We start from the raw sequence: 16,440 nt of genomic DNA, 5'->3' as shown, positions 1-16,440 counted from the left end.
GTCATATTACCACAATTCAGACTGTCTTTACAGTTCAGACTGTCTTTATATGTATTTATAAATAACAAAATAGACTTTTATCAGGAATTTGTTTAAAATATTTTTTGAATAAGTGATTACACACACTCTTTCTCCTCTGGGAGAATGAGTGTGTTTGTCTAATATCCTCCTCGTTCTTTCTTTAGTGTGACTTCATAAAAATGCACTGATACTAAATTTACCAGTTTTTATACATTTTGGGGTTGGTTGGCCATGTTTATGTAAAAAAGTACATTTTTGAGACAATTTTGAGAGATTTACTATCAGTGCATTTTTATGAAGTCAAATTAAAGATAAAAACCCAATTTCAAAATGTTATTTTATGAGTGAAATCTTAGAGAAACAAAATGGGGGACCACGGGTGTAACTATGTTCTCTCATTCAAACGTATGAGAGAATTCAAAAAATGGCAGTAATACAACATTTTGACGAACTCCACTTGGAAACTGACCAGATAGTTAGTCCGAGTTCTCCTCAGAATTAGTTTTTTGATATTTTATGACTGTTGTTTTGGAGGATTTTGTGTTTTTTTACATAAACAAGGCCTACAGACAGAAAAAAAAACAATCACACAAAAATGTAGTATCAGACCCTTAGTCTAAAGATAGAACCCCAACTTCTTAAAAAAGCATATTTTATGACTGAAATATAAGAGAATCAAATTGGAGTGTAACTCTGCAGGACGGGGCACACGAGGGTTAAATACAGGCGCATCATGTGACCTGATCATGTTAGCAGACACACAAATACAAGTACATCAAATACAGTGCCTCTCGAAAGTATTCATACACCTTGAACTTTTGCACATTTTGTCATGTTTACAACCCTAAACATAAAGATTTTATTTTTTTACTGAACGTTCACACACAAGTAACAGACAACTGTGAAGTGAAAGCAAAATGATACATGATTCTGTTATTTTTCAAAAAATAGAAAAGTGAAAAGTGGGGCGTGCATAAGTATTCATACAGCATGAAAGAATACTTTGTGGAACCCCCTTTTACTGTAATAACAACACAAGTCTTTTGGGGTTTGACTGTACAAGATTAGCACATGTAGAGACTGACATTTTAGCCCATTCCTCTTTACAAAACAACTCAAGCTCTGTCACATTAGAAGGAGAGCGTTTGTGAACAGCAGTTTTCAGATTATTCCACAGATTTTCAATAGGATTTAGGTCAGGACTTTGACTGGGCCATTCTAACACATTAATATGTTTTTATTGAACCATTCCATTGTAGATTTATCTTTGTGTTTAGGGTCATTGTCCTGCTGAAGGTGAATCTCCGCCCCAGCCTCAGTTCTCTTGCTGACTCCAGCAGGTTTTCCTCCAAAATGTCCCTGTATTTGGCTCCATCCATCTTCACAATTATTCTTACAATCTCCCCAGTCCCCGCTGAGGAAGAGCAGCCCCACAGCATGATGCTCCCCCCCGTATATTTGACACTGGGGATGGTGCACTCAGGACGATGAGCAGTGTCAGGTTAGCTTCATACATAACGTTTTGCATTTGGGCCAAAAAGTTCAATTTTTGTCTCATCTGACCAAAGCTCCTTCTTCCACATGGAGCTGTGTCCTCCATATGACTCTTAGCAAACTTCAAACGGGATTTCTTATGGCCTCCTTTCAATAATGGCTTTCTTCTTCCACTCGTCCATGAAGGCCAGATTTGTGTAGAGTAAGACTTACAGTTGTCCCATGTACAGATTCCCCCAGCTCAGCGGCAGGACTTCACAGCTCCTCCAGAGTTATCTTGGGGCACTTGGTTGTATTTCTTACCAGTGCTCTCCTTTTTTCAGTTTGTTAGTTTACGTGAACAGCCGTGTCTTGGTAAGTCTGCAGTGGTGCTTTACTCTTTCCATTTCTGAATGATGGATTGAACAGTGCTCCGGGAGATGTTTAAATCTTGGGAAATCTTTGTATAACTTTGCGCTGCTTTAAACTTCTCCACAGCTTTATCCCTGACCTCTCTGGTGCTCCTTGGCCTTCATGATGTTGTTTAGTGACCGATACACTCCGACCACAGCTCTGAGGGCCTAAAAGAACAGCTGTAATTATACTGAGAGTAGATTACACACAGGTGGCCTCTATTTAACCGTTAGGCCAAGGTGTGAACATTCTGGAGTCATGAGGAATGTTATAAAGGCAATTTAATGCACTCAGAAAATGCTGTATGAATACTTATGCACGCCCCACTTTTCACTTTTCTATTTTTTGAAAAATAACAGAATCATGTATCATTTTGCTTTCACTTCACAGTCGTCTGTTACTTGTGTGTGAACGTTCAGTAAAAAAATCAAAATAAAATCTTTATGTTTAGGGTTGTAAACATGACAACATGTGCAAAAGTTCAAGGTGTATGAATACTTACGAGAGGCACTGTATGTACAAAGAAACTATTGACACATCAAAGTGTCGACATGGGACGAGCACAAATTTACAACATGACTATCACATATTCACACATTCACCAGTATCTTACACAACACTTGCTCAAGTGTGTCACAACTCTTACAAGGAGACACACATTCTACAGAAAGACCTTCAGTGTCAACGTCCACAAAGTTTATACATCTGTCTGTATGACGGCACCGGTCAAAGGTGTGGAAACGCTTTATTCTAGCGTATTCTCACTGAAGGCGTTTTCGTTATGAATAAACACATATGGAGTTACGTTTTAAACAACAAAAGGTGAAACAGATTCTTCAAAATGGCCGCCTTTTGCTTTTATTTCTGCTTTGCACTTTTGACATTTTCTCAGTGAGCTTCACAATGTCGTCACAGAAATATTTTTCACTTCACAGACTATTGGTTTTCATAGACGCCTTTAATGACACTCGCACAATGGGAATAGTGTTGAAAATAAAGAAATGCCGATACGTGAAAAGTGTTTCCAATCTTGTGTCAGGTACTGTACATTAGAGCCAAAACTGACTGATGATTTCACAGATGAATTGGAAATGTTGCTATGAAACAATAAACCCTTCGATTTAACTCCTATTAGCAGGAAATCCAAGTTGCAGATTTCAAAACAGGAAAAGAAGGAAAGACCTCACCCTGAAGTTGTTCCTTTGAGATTTGCAGAATACCAATGCTGACCTCTCCCCACGACTACAGCCAAAAGCACCCTTCTCTTATTCATTTAGACAACGGCACAATATATATATCTGTCACCAAATAGAAACGAGTCCTTTAGAACCAATGTGACCCTTGCATGTTGTCTACCCCAGATCTGACAGGGAATAAATGTTGTAATAAATCTTTCTATTTTGATTTTAGCGCTACAACTTGTCGTCATCCCCTTGGAGTAATTTCTGGATCATGCAGGGTGGATTTCTCCAAATATCGATCAAGACGGTTTGCGGCGACCGCGAGAGTGAAGCGGTGTTCGTCCCCCTCGATGACCCAGGTGAGACTCCACTCAGTTATTTCTTTAAAGGTACTACACAGAGTTTGAAAATGTTGAAACTAAGTATTTTCCTCCCCCTACATGTTCCAGCCATGTCCTAATGTGTAGAATGAGCCCAGACCTGTTCACCACAACTGCCTTAATACAGAGACTGCAGTTACGCGTAAGACCTGAGGTGGCAGTAGTGAGCATAAAATGACCAACTTGCATCTAGCCTCTTTAAATGAGGTGAAAAAAAAGCAGTTATAAGAGCTTCCTGGAAAAAAAGCGTGAAAACGAGACGCAAATGAGAAAGGAAAAAACGGAACAAAAAGAAGTGACACATTTCTGAAATGAATGTACTTCCTGTTGTTTGCAGACTTTGAGTTGTCCTGTGTGATCCTGTCCTCCGCTCGGACCCGCTGCTCCTGGAAGCCTCCTGCCTCTGCACGCCTCAACTTTTACTACAAGTAGGAATTCCTTTGCTGTTCATTTTATCACTTTCACAACCGCATAGGACAACATTTTTTTTGTATAAAAGTAAAACGCTCAATATGTTTTTGTTTGTGTTTTTCAGTTTAGAAATAAATAAGTCATACTACGATGAGTTACGGGAGTGTCCGAGCTACAACAGCACGACGAGCTGTGACCTCCAGGTGAATCCGCTCCAGACGATACAAGTGCTGCTGATCGGGACACTGGGAAACAGGACCATCCGCAACGTCTACCAGTTTGGAGCTCTGAACTGTGAGGACGAGCCGCCAGCGCTCTTTTACTGTCGCCCCCTACGGTGTTCATTCTGACAATGCGTTTTAATCCAGTTTTAGTCTGGGGGGGTCCAAGTCCCAAGCAAGTCCAAGTCAATTCGTCAAGTCAAGTCGAGTCATAGCTTTTGTCAAGTCAAGTCTTTCTTTAGCTGCAAGTCACCTCAAGTGGCGAACGACAGCGTTCAGCCTAATTCTTCTTTTCAAAATGTGTTTAATCTGCTTGAAAATATAAAGTGCTTTCTTTAAAATTTAGGCTAAAATTAAACTTTGGAAAATCGAATGGATTTGGATTTAAAGTCTAATTAACATTTAAATCGCCACAAAATTTGAAATATATATATTTTTAATGCTCCAATCTATGTACAAAATTACTGGGACAGCATTTTAAGGAAGGGGGCCCGGGGGGGCCTACTTAAGAAAAAAGAAGCCGAGTCTTTTAAACGTGAGCTGCTTTTCCCTGCAGTTAGAAAGATAAATATAAAACAATATTATTATTTTTGTTAGTTTCTGACAGTTTTTCTGTCAGTGGTTCCCCTGTAATGCCCCAGCCCCTGTATACTCCGATTCACCCCTGCACAAGGTTTGCGTGGGGACCATGGGGACATGTCCCCACCAATATTTCAGGATGGCCAAGTTGTCGCCACCAACTTCATTCACATTGTGCGATCTTTCACAAAGACTTGACTCAGATGTGGCACTTTAGTCTTGGGAGAGGACGATCGGCATCACTGCGCTTTTTGGTCAAATATTCGCGGAGAAATGCATATTTTTGGATTGCAACGGAGCTTCTGTCTGTTTGTGGGACGTGAGACGCATTTACGTGTCCGACGGAAACACGTCATGTTTCTCGGTTATTTAGGTCGGACGTTTCACTCAACAACGATCGGAAAATAGTTGGTATGCTGACGAAGTCTGGAGGCATTATATAAAAAAAAAAAATGATAATAATAATAATTGTGTGTGTGTGTGTGGGGGGGGGTAAAGTGTCCCCACCAATAGCAACACCAAACCAAGGGCGTACCCTTGGATTCCGCGCCGGGGTAGGCACTCATAAGCTTCTTGCTTCAGCCCACTCCTTTTGAGCAGAATGTTTACTGCTCAAATAAACAAATAAACAATCTCTAAATGCTATAACATTGGAGAGAACGCCTTAAAACACAGAAAAGAGATTTCTCGGGCTCGAGCTCTTACGTCGTCGTTCTGGAGCCCCTTTATCAGTTTGTCTGTACTTCACGTTATGTCCAGAATGATTATGGGGTTGATCGTTGTGATAATCTGACTGACATGGTCTTCATGTTCTGTAGCGTGCAAGCAAAGCATGAGTCAGCAGCTTGTTCAGTTTTAGTCAGCCTTTCTTCATGACTGTTGTGATCTAAAAATGCTCATCTGAGTAAATCCTCCTTTGCGTTCGGGCTGTGCACATCCTGTTCAACTTTAGTTTGTTATTGCCAGTTTATGCCCTATTCATTTGAAGTATATTGCATTCTGAAGGACCTTCTGTAGGAGCCTCCACAGAGGAAATGGTGGCACTGTTGGCTGCACAGTCATGGCTAACTTATTTGCATGCAAACCGCTTTTCAGTGAATTATCTTGTGCTGCAAAAAAATCAAAAACAAGAAATATTAGTGGACACATGTAAAACTGGTCCTTAAGAGGAAACGTGGTGAAACACATCCTTCCCCATTTTGGCGTCGTGGGTCTGCGGTAACCTTCCTAGTAGTGAAATGCAGATGTTCAAATAAGAAACCACTGACTGAATTACAAAGGGGATTTACGAGAAGCCCTTACCATGTATTGCAACTACACTTTTTGTAAAATACACTTCCTTGTTGTGAAGTTCGTATAGACTTAACTTTTTTTTGTGTTGCTGTGAGTTTACAATATTAACACCACATTCCAGATTATACGGTGCTGTTTTCCAACTTTAACTTCAAACGTAAACTAAAAGTGCCGATTGTATTGTATTAAGTGACATGTGATACATTTAAATATATGTATAGGCTGTTTTTGTACAGCTGATCAATGTAAAAGCAAAAAACAAAAACAGATATGGGCATTGAAATGGCAGGGGTTTCAGTGTTGAACCCTGTGGTGCCCCTCAGGAGGATTACTCTTGTATTGATCGTGCCTGTGTTTGTGTCCGCAGTGAGCCTTCCCCATCTGAAGTGGACAGTGACAGAGTCCAAAGACCATTTCCTCATCGATTGGACCACCCCTGAGTTCAGACACTTAATATGGAACTACTTCATAAACTACACGGCCTGCAGTACTTTGCCAAAGGTCAGCACGAACTACATTTTTATGCCTGAAAGTCGTTTTGGAGTGAGAGGGCTCTCCGAAAAAGATGGGGAACTTTCAAGATTCCCGGGTGTGAAGGTGAATGCAAGCACAATATTAGAGAGATTTTCAGTAAATCCTGCCTAAAAGCTGTTGAGCGGTCGGATGTTCCGTTTTGTTGGAACTACAGCTTCAATCTTGTAAACTGAGGGAGTTCATGATTAGAATCGACGTTTGCAGATCTAAACAAATTGTGTGGATTATGTTTTAAAGTTTAATGTAACTGTGCCCGACACATCAGGCTCCAAATTCTACTAGAGAGAATGTCGCTGAGAGCTTCTAAAATTGTCTCGTCAGCATTATGTTTAACTTAGATCATCATTATTTCCCCAAATGTGTGAAATTCAGCACAAAGTTACGATGAATTAGTGAAGCGTACTAGGCTAACTCAGTTTGTACAAACATTCAATAAGACCAATTAAGTCATGAAATGGTAATCAAATGACAAGAAAGAACACCGGAGAGCCCGATTGAAAAAAAAAAAAATCTCTTCTTTGTTTCCCCCCAATGGGCACTGGCTGCTCTGCTTTATGATGACACTGGGGGGGGGGGCCATGGCTCCGCCATTGCTGTAGTACCTCCATATCGCCACTAGGCCCCCATTGAAAAGCATTGGAGTTTAGACACTTTAAAAACAACTTTAATGCCTGGTTTAAATGTTTTCAACACTAGACTAGGCTAGATATTCCTCTGAGATAACGCTGGGTTAATCACAATTTATGAAACCAGGCTGGTTTTCGTAAGAATTTTTTTTGCAATATTGTACTTAATGAGGGTCGGAGCAGCGCGAGCTACACGTCACACAAGGGCCGAGTCTACAGTGAAGATCCCGCCCTTATGCCCTTTTTAGGAACGTGCTTCGTCAGAGCTGGGGAGGGGGAGTCTGTAAATCCGCCATGACTTCCCCCTCGACCGTGGTCATTATGGTAAACGGGGAGGAGTGAGCAGAAGATGTCCATTATTTTTTGCAGTCTATGTTTCCCCCCTCTGACTGCTTCAAACATAACCATATATGGGCAATTCCAGAGATGCCACCTCTGTATCTATAAAAGCTTTGTAAATATTGTATAAATTATGAATGAAGTGTTTAGAAATGACTTTCGTCGGGTTAAGTGAGGTGTTGAAAGCCTGATTTCATTTACTGTCCTGTTTTCAACAGCCTCTTCAAATGATGGAGCGCCCTTTTAAGTTGCAGCGAGCTGCTGAGTGTCCGTACCGCATCTCCATAAGAGCAGAGACCAACGGCTTTGGAGGGACTGAGTGGACCCCTGACAAACACTACGGTATTTCTTCATTAGTCTCTATATACTCCTACATGTCACCCTTCACTGGTCTAACAATGGTTCTCTGTTTTACTCACAGGTAAAGCATCCGGCCCTAACCCGCTGCTGTTCGCTATGGTTCTGATCCCGCTGGTGCTCGCCCTGCTGGTCGTGCTAACCTTACTCTGCTGTCTGAAGTACGTCAGCGTTTGACTTTAAAGGGGCTAGATGCAAGTGGGCCATTTTATACTCACTACTGCCACCTCAGGTCATACGTGTAACTGCAGCTTCTATATTAAGCTCGTGCATGACGGCACTTCGGACCCAAATTAATGAGGGGGTATTCTGCTTTTTTCAATCACATAGCACCAGTCTATATCACACTACAATGATGACCAAACCTTCTGTTGGTCTGTAAATGCAGTAAATTAGAATAACTGCCTTGTATAAAATTGCTCTCTCAAAATGTAGTGAATGTCTTGAATTAGGCCTCTGTCTCTTTAAGAACCTCTGAGCCTTTCCGACACGCCCCCTCCACACGCTGTCTGTGGCATCAGTGGGGAGGGGGTTCTGCTGAGGAGCAGTGGTTGGTTACTCGGCTGGTGACGAAAGCTCGGAGGCGTCTCCAGGAGGTGGGGGCGTTCCTAGGAGGACTCAGGCAAACCTATCCCTAAAATGGCCGCCATCAGAGTTTTTACAGATTACTCAAAAATACGTGAATGTGCCGAGGCAACACTTCAGGCATGTTTTTAATGAGGGAATGACAGAATAACATGATGTAAAGCTTGAAAAAAAAAGTCAATTTTGCATATTACCCCCCCTTTAACACCTTTCTGAGTGACAGTGCAGTTGTGGTGAACAGGTCTGGGCTCATTCTACACCTTAGGACATTGTTGAAACATGTAGGGGAAGGAAAATACTTAATTTTAACATTTTTAAACTGCACAAAATAACATTATAAAGAAACATACAGGACGTTTCACCTTCTTTACTACATGCTCCATATAATAGTTTATATTGATTGTCATGTGCTTTGTTCCCTTTGCATAAATAAGTGAATAAATGGGCCTAATGAGCCTCTGGTGCTAAATGCTTGTATTTGATCTTATTTCCCTGGTGAAAATTATGTAAATAGTTAAACATACAGTATTTACATCATGTTAACTAATATTCCTGTATTGTCTGTTTTGTAATAGAAACAAGGATAAAATATTCCCCAAAGTGCCGAAGCCGAACTCGGAACTATTCAAAGACTTGATGAACAACAACAATAAGGTTAGTTTTTTTTTTGTATTTCTAATTGTAGGTCTGCTGCCTAAACTGACTTACTCGTTCTTCTAGATCAATCTGCCCAACTTTTACTTCCCCAAAGCGGAGGAGGAATGTCCTGTGACTCTGGTGGTCGACCCCAGACAGCCACAGCTTTAACCAAACACCCGTCAAACGCAGCTCTTTCCAAACGGTTGTGCCTGAACTTCCACCAATGGACACGACAGAAGAAGCTGTTCACTCGCTGCACTATGAAGACTTTAGACTGAGGACGCCTGGGAGCCGGGGGCCGCGTCTTCAACTTTCAGCTGGAAGGAACCTCCTGTAGTACAAACGCTGCTGACCTCAACCTCTTCACCCCCCCCACCTGAACCCAGCACATTTCCACACAAATCCAAAAGCTTCTTGGAAAAAGCGGCAAAAACGCGATGAAAAAGTGACAAACGTGTGACGAAAACGCGACAAAGAAGCCACAAAAAAAGAGCAACAGAAAAGTGACGGAAAAAGCACAAAGATTTCCTGAAGACCTTTTCCTTCTGGTGCAGACTCTCCTCAAACTGGCAAAGCATCATATTCATCAAACTAAGTGGCACAGACAAAACCAAATATCCAATTAATCAGTTCCCCAAACCCATAAAGACTCTGACTCTTGATGTGAATAATAATAATACATCAAACTTGTATGGCGCTTTTTGGACACTCAAAGACGCTTTACATGTGGAATAAAACAAAACCAAAAAGGGGGTCAGGAAAAAGCTAGAAGGGGGAATGAAACTGTTTCCCTTTTCTGCTTTTTTTTGTGTTTTTTGTTTTGTTTTTGTGCATATTTGTTTACATGTATACCTATTTCTGTTACACCCTGTAGGAGCTGCCTACGTGCCATCCCATATGCCCCCGCGCCGCTAAGCACTACGATACTTGCAGCAAACATTTTTTCGTTGCGATATTTTGTCCCAGCCCTGGTAAATTGATGTTTGTTTATTTTGTTTTGTTTCGATTTGTTCTGTTTTCCTTTTGCTGTTTACCTTTATTTGATCATTATTTCTTTGTTCTCTTCTTGTAATTTGTACCCATGGCTATATAGTTGATCTTACAATAAAAAAAAAGTGATTATAAAAGTGATCATTAATCAGCGTTTATCTGTCTCCCTTTATGATAAAACATAGTGTGCATTTTTTGTAGACTATGGTAGGAGAGAGACCCCCCCACAGGGGATCCGGGTCCTTCCCCTGAGAGAAAAAAATGCATTTAGATGCCTGACAATTTAGAAAATGTTAGAAAAATGTCATTTGCATAATAAGTGTATGGTCCAAAGAGCTTCAGCTTCACAGTAAATTGTTCTGAAGTGCTTTGACAAATGACATGAACAATAGAATTGCTAAAAGCACCCGGGGCTGCTGTGTTAGTTATTAAAAAGGAAGCCGCATCAGCAAATGTTCAAACTGAAGCATCACTCTATACCAGGGGTCTCCAACAGGCGGCCCGCGGGCCAAATCCGGCCTGCGAGATAATTCAATCCAGCCTCTGACTTGTAGAGCACAAATTCCTGAGCATGTCAAAAAAAGAAGTAAGTCTCTAGCCCATTCCTGCGGAGTTATGAATGTTTAAAGAGGGGTATTATGCTTTTTTCAGCCACATAGCACCAGTCTATAGCACACTACAATGATGACCAAACCTTCTGTTGGTCTGTCAATGCAGTAAATTAGAATAACTGCCTTGTATAAAATTGCTCTTTCAAAATGGCGGCAGCAAATGACTTGAAATAGGCCCCTGTCTCTTTAAGAACCTCTGACCCTTTCCGACACGCCCCCTCCACACGCTGTCAGTGGCATCACAACAACACTGCGCTCGTTGTCTCCACAGTATTGAAACTACGATCGGTGCATTTTAATTGTTATTGTTGGAAAGGAGCTACTGTTTATCACTTTGTGAACAATGGCCACACAGGATATTATTTGGAGACGAACCTTCCACACCGGACGCTTGGAAGAGGCTCTTGCCTGACAAATAACTGCTGTTTGGAGGCTCTCTCTTTGCATCTGCCCTATGGATCTCTAACTATACCCCCATGGACGACACCAGGATCTGCAGGAGCCCATACGATTCAAAAGACGGACATTATCTGTGCAGGTGGACAGTGGTTTTTCGAGGTTACCCGTTAGCTTGTTATAATCGACTACAGCTCATTGTTGATGAAAAGTCTGCAATAAACCACAAATGTGTAAAGCCAGGCTCATTGTGTGATCATCGTAAAGGCTGCTTCAAGTAGTTGCCTGCTTTATTGACGTTATTTGTGCATAATATGCTGCCTTTTTTCAATGAATGTTGTGAAGGTGAAGGTTGTTAGCTTGTCGCGGCTAATAGTGCCTTAGCTCCGGGAGAAACCACTGGGCTACGACTCACTGTAGATGAAATGTGAGCAATAAACTACAAAATCAACAAGCCAGGCTCCATGTGTGATCGTCATAAAGGCTGCTTCAAGCAGTTGCCTGTTTTAGTGACGTTTTCAATGCATAATATGCTGCTTGTATTCAGTGAATTTTCCCGTTAGCTTATCGCGGCTAGCTTGTTAGCTCCGGGAGAAAACCACTCGGCTATGACCCATTGTAGATGAAATGGTAAATGGTATTTTTAGATGAAATGTGAGCAATAAACTTCCAAATCAACAAGCCTGGCTCCGTGTGTGATCATTGTTAAACGGTTCTTTATGTGTGTGGTGGTTTTATTGACTTTATTTGTGCATATTTCTCGTTTTTACGTGATGACTCGAGGTTTAGCTTAGCATTAGCTTTCTCCGGAGGCTCTGTGCATCATCAAGGCCCAGCGCAGAACCAGACACTGAAATAAGCGTTCTTGTCACCGGTTTTAATCCTGGGTGTTTCGGTAACAGAAACACTGATGTGTGTCTTTGTAAAAGTCTGCTGTGGCTCCGGTTCACAACACATGAAGCTAAACCTCCATGACGACTCTGTTTACGTCTTAGGGCTAGACACTGCGGGAGGGGGTTCTGCTGAGGGGCAGTGGTTGGTTACTCGGCTGGTGACGAAAGGTCGGAGGCGTATCCTGGAGGTCGAGGGCGTTTCCTGAAGGAATCAGGCGTTTTATCCCTAAAATGGCCGCCATCAGAGTTTCTACAGATTACTCGAAAATACGTGAGTGTGCCAAGGCAACACTTCAGGCATGGTTTTAATGAGGGAATGACTTAATAACATGATGTAAAGCTTGAAAAAGTCGATTTTGCATAATACCCCCCCTTTAAGGAAATAAGCAGTGTGCTCATTCCAGCCACTAGGGGGCAGCTTAAAGAAAAAAAAGAAGTGAATTCCACACGTGTCCAGCAGAGGGCACTGACATACGAAGCGATCCTGATAAAAACAACAAATTATAAAATTATAGCCACGTGGTAAATGGTCAGTCTGCCCCAGGGCGGCTGTGGCTACAATAGTAGCTTAGTGCTGAGTGAATGAATAATGACTACAGAGTAGCAGAGACTTGTTAAGTGTAACATAAGTGTAAGCCGAGGCTACAGTTCTGTCAGACTCATTATTATTCGTTTATTAAAACGTTTCCTCAAAAGTATTTTCCCAGTTCAAACATATTTGACTGGAGTGTTTGTTTATGTACCCGGCGATACACTCCAGATATATTTGGCCCCCGGGGAAATTGACTTGGAGACCCCTGCTCTATACTGCCATCTGCTGATGATTTTAATGTATTACAATGAAGTAAGTTTATTTTCCGTTTTTCCGGTGCCTAAGTTGAAATATGTGTAAAGCCTTATAGGCTTTAACAAACTGGAGCTGTTCGATATATTTTATATTAGAATTTAATTTAATGCAAATCTTTGCAGATATTTTAATATTTTATTCAGGCCAATATGTTGAAACAGTCAGACATCCAACTAAACCAGTTTATGAACAGCTTTTATCCATAAAACAGTTATTATAGATGCTCCTCCTCGCGGCGGGGGCGCAGCTTCTTCTGGATCATGTTGAGGTGGAAGTTTCCATCACGTGAAAGAAGAACACGAGTGAAATTGAATTGACAAAGTTGAAAATACTTAAAGGCCACATACTTTTTGTATTAAGTCTGCAAGAAACAACAGGTGATCAGGCTAGATCCGTCATATCCAGCAGAGGGCGCACTATCACGGTGGATTCGGTAGATCTGTCTCGGTCCGGGTCTGCAGCAGCTTTCCCCACTCATGGGGGAGGGAGAGACGCCAAAATATTTACTCAAGTAAAAATCATGATACTTTGATAATTGTAGTGACCCCAGTAAAGGTACAAAACAAAAAGTGGGAATAGTTAGAGAACATGTCACATGATACTGTCAGGAAGTGTTGGAGCGAAAAAGACAGATTTATTTTCAATGACGCCATAAATTGTGTGAAACACAGAATATTCCAACATTCCACATTAAAATCACAGCTGATCCGTCACGTGCAGCTGTCAGGAGTTTGCTATAAAAAAAACAAACTCTTTTGTACCACACTATCAAATGAATTCATGAGAACAACATCCGGGCCACCGTGGATGTGTTTATGTTGTTGTTGTGGGCTATTTGTAACTGACTCTCCTCCAAACAAAATGATTCTGATTCTTCTGAAAATGTCAGAAAATACAGAAAAACAAAGTCATTCTACAAGGAGCACGAGACGATCTACATCTGTTTTATTTTGTAAATAGGCCTATTTACTCACAGTAGAAAAGTAAAAGTACTTTTACTCAAAACACAGATAGCCTATTACTATTATTATTATCATTTTATCCATTTTTGTACATGTTTAGTCAAACGTATTAAGTCTATGTTTTATTACAGTTTATAATTACATCCAATAAAGTCGTCCACTCAGCAGAGACCAGAGGTCACAAAGATAAAGGGCTCAGGTCACATTCAGAGCTTTGTCGGACATAATTATTAGATATGGTGAATAAAACTAAACTTTATTTGAGGAAACATTTATTTCCACCCACAAAACAAAATATTCACACAGAATCGATCACATCCTAACGTAGAACAGCATGTCTGTCTCTACAATAGTTTACCCACAAGAGGGCGCTGTTTCTTATCAATACTGCCGAAGTAGAACCTGTTGAGCATGTTTTTGTCACGACCTGCCCACACATCATCAGTATGTACAACTTAATACTTCATTGCCAGAACAATATAAACTATTGTTTATTGGCGCACTGCTGCCGAGTCCAGGGGCCGACTTGGCTTTTAGCAGCTGAATATTCTAAAGCAGAGATATTTATGTATTTAGGAGTATTTATGTGACCATAGTAGTACAAGGAACAGAGCAGTGCTAGTCAGCCCATGGCAAAACAACTTTACTGTAGTTTCTCTACTATTCACTTCTACCACACACACTGCCAGTGGCTATTCAGGTCGGTATAAAACATTCATTTCATTTGGGATATATATGTATGTCACGTATATGAACCTTGTCAGTGGTTTCCCAAAGGAAAAACAAAGTAAAGACACTTTGCTAATGTTCTCCTTTAGATGCACACAGATGAAAAGGACGTTTTGGAAGTAGCGCTGCTGCATCGCAAAATAGAAGTTGAAAAAGAGAAAGTGGGGAAAACAAGGGCAGTCTGGCCTTGTGAACACGACCACAACTACAAAAGTATTTTTATTTTAAAGAGGGGGTATTATGCTTTTTTCAGCCACATAGCACCAGTCTATAGGACACTACAATGATGACGAAACCTTCTGTTGGTCTGTAAATGCAGTAAATTAGAATAACTGCCTTGTATAAAATTGCTCTTTCAAAATGGCGTTAGCAAATGACTTGAAATAGGCCTCTGTCTCTTTAAGAACCTCTGACCCTTTCCGACACGCCCCCTCCACACGCTGTCTGTGGCATCACAACAACACTCCGCTCGTTGTCTCAAGTATTGAAACTACGATCGGTGCATTTTAATTTTTATTGTTGGAAAGGACCTACTGTTTATCACTTTGTGAACAATGGCCACACAGGATATTATTTGGAAACAAACCTTCCACACCGGACGCTTGGAAGGGGCTCTTGCCTGAAAAATAACTGCTGTTTGGAGGCTATCTCTTTGCATCTGCCATGCCCTATGGATCTCTAACTATACCCCCATGGACGACACCAGGATCTGCAGGAGCCCATACGATTCAAAGACGGACATTATCTGTGCAAGTGGACAATGGTTTTTCGAGGTTACCCGTTAGCTTGTTATAATCGACTACAGCTCATTGTTGATGAAAAGTCTGTAATAAACCACAAATGTGTAAAGCCAGGCTCATTGTGTGATCATCGTAAAGGCTGCTTCGAGTAGTTGCCGGCTTTATTGACGTTATTTGTGCATAATATGCTGCCTGTTTTCAATGAATGTTGTGAAGGTGAAGGTTGTTAGCTTGTCGCAGCTAATAGTGCCTTAGCTCCGAGAGAAACCACTCGGCTACGACTCACTGTAGATGAAATGTGAGCAATAAACTACACAATCAACAAGCCAGGCTCCGTGTGTGATCATCATAAAGGCTGCTTCAAGCAGTTGCCTGTTTTAGTGACGTTTTCAATGCATAATATGCTTGTATTCAGTGAATTTTCCCGTTAGCTTGTCGCGGCTAGCTTGTTAGCTCCGGGAGAAAACCACTCGGCTATGACCCATTGTAGATGAAATGTGAGCAATAAACTTCCAAATCAACAAGCCTGGCTCCGTGTGTGATCATTGTTAAACGGTTCTTTATGTGTGTGGTGGTTTTATTGACTTTATTTGTGCATATTTCTCGTTTTCACGTGATGACTCGAGGTTTAGCTTAGCATTAGCTTTCTCCGGAGGCTCTGTGCATCATCAAGGCCCAGCGCAGAACCAGACACTGAAATAAGTGTTCTTGTCACCGGTTTTAATCCTGGGTGTTTCGGTAACAGAAACACTGATGTGTGTCTTTGTAAAAGTCTGCTGTGGCTCCGGTTCACAACACATGAAGCTAATCCTCCATGATGACTCTGTTTACATCTTAGGGCTAGACACTGCGGGGAGGGGGTTTGCTGAGGGGCAGTGGTTGGTTACTCGGCTGGTGACGAAAGGTCGGAGGCGTATCCTGGAGGTCGAGGGCGTTTCCTGAAGGAATCAGGCGTTTTATCCCTAAAATGGCCGCCATCAGAGTTTCTACAGATTACTCGAAAATACGTGAATGTGCCAAGGCAACACTTCAGGCATGGTTTTAATGAGGGAATGACTTAATAACATGATGTAAAGCTTGAAAAAGTCGATTTTGCATAATAGGCCCCCTTTAATTAATGAATTTAGTTTAGTTATAATAAAATAAAAACAATGTGGTTAATTGTCCCTGAGAACTGGAGCAGCTCCAGCTCTGCCTCGTCCCTGTGAGCACAGGTTCA

The 16,440-nt window shown here is 41.3% G+C and overlaps 1 protein-coding gene across 1 annotated transcript; it reads left to right on the top strand.

Annotated features, from left to right (window-relative positions):
* Window positions 1–3,329: 3,329 nt before the first annotated feature.
* il13ra1 (interleukin 13 receptor, alpha 1) lies at window positions 3,330–9,236 on the top strand. The gene is made up of 8 exons (XM_079579647.1): window positions 3,330–3,448; window positions 3,807–3,897; window positions 4,005–4,174; window positions 6,341–6,474; window positions 7,691–7,814; window positions 7,894–7,990; window positions 8,990–9,068; window positions 9,135–9,236. Exons 1-8 carry the CDS (start codon window positions 3,361–3,363, stop codon window positions 9,219–9,221), a joined length of 870 nt encoding a protein of 289 aa, XP_079435773.1. The 5' UTR covers window positions 3,330–3,360; the 3' UTR covers window positions 9,222–9,236.
* Window positions 9,237–16,440: the final 7,204 nt, after the last annotated feature.

Source organism: Gobius niger, assembly GCF_951799975.1.
Source record: "Gobius niger genome assembly, chromosome: 21".
NCBI classification, from domain to species: Eukaryota; Metazoa; Chordata; class Actinopteri; order Gobiiformes; family Gobiidae; genus Gobius; species Gobius niger.
Note: the sequence above shows the minus strand (reverse complement) of the source record. Positions and strands in the feature narration are given on the sequence as shown.

What these genes read in the sequence shown, in the direction of transcription:
- il13ra1 (XM_079579647.1), top strand. Translation starts at nt 3,361, where the DNA reads ATGCAGGGTGGATTTCTCCAAATATCGATCAAGACGGTTTGCGGCGAC. An exon ending in CCTGCAGTACTTTGCCAAAG is followed by an intron (nt 6,475 to 7,690) that starts GTCAGCACGAAC and finishes TGTTTTCAACAG; the next exon opens with CCTCTTCAAATGATGGAGCG. An exon ending in ACCTTACTCTGCTGTCTGAA is followed by an intron (nt 7,991 to 8,989) that starts GTACGTCAGCGT and finishes GTTTTGTAATAG; the next exon opens with AAACAAGGATAAAATATTCC.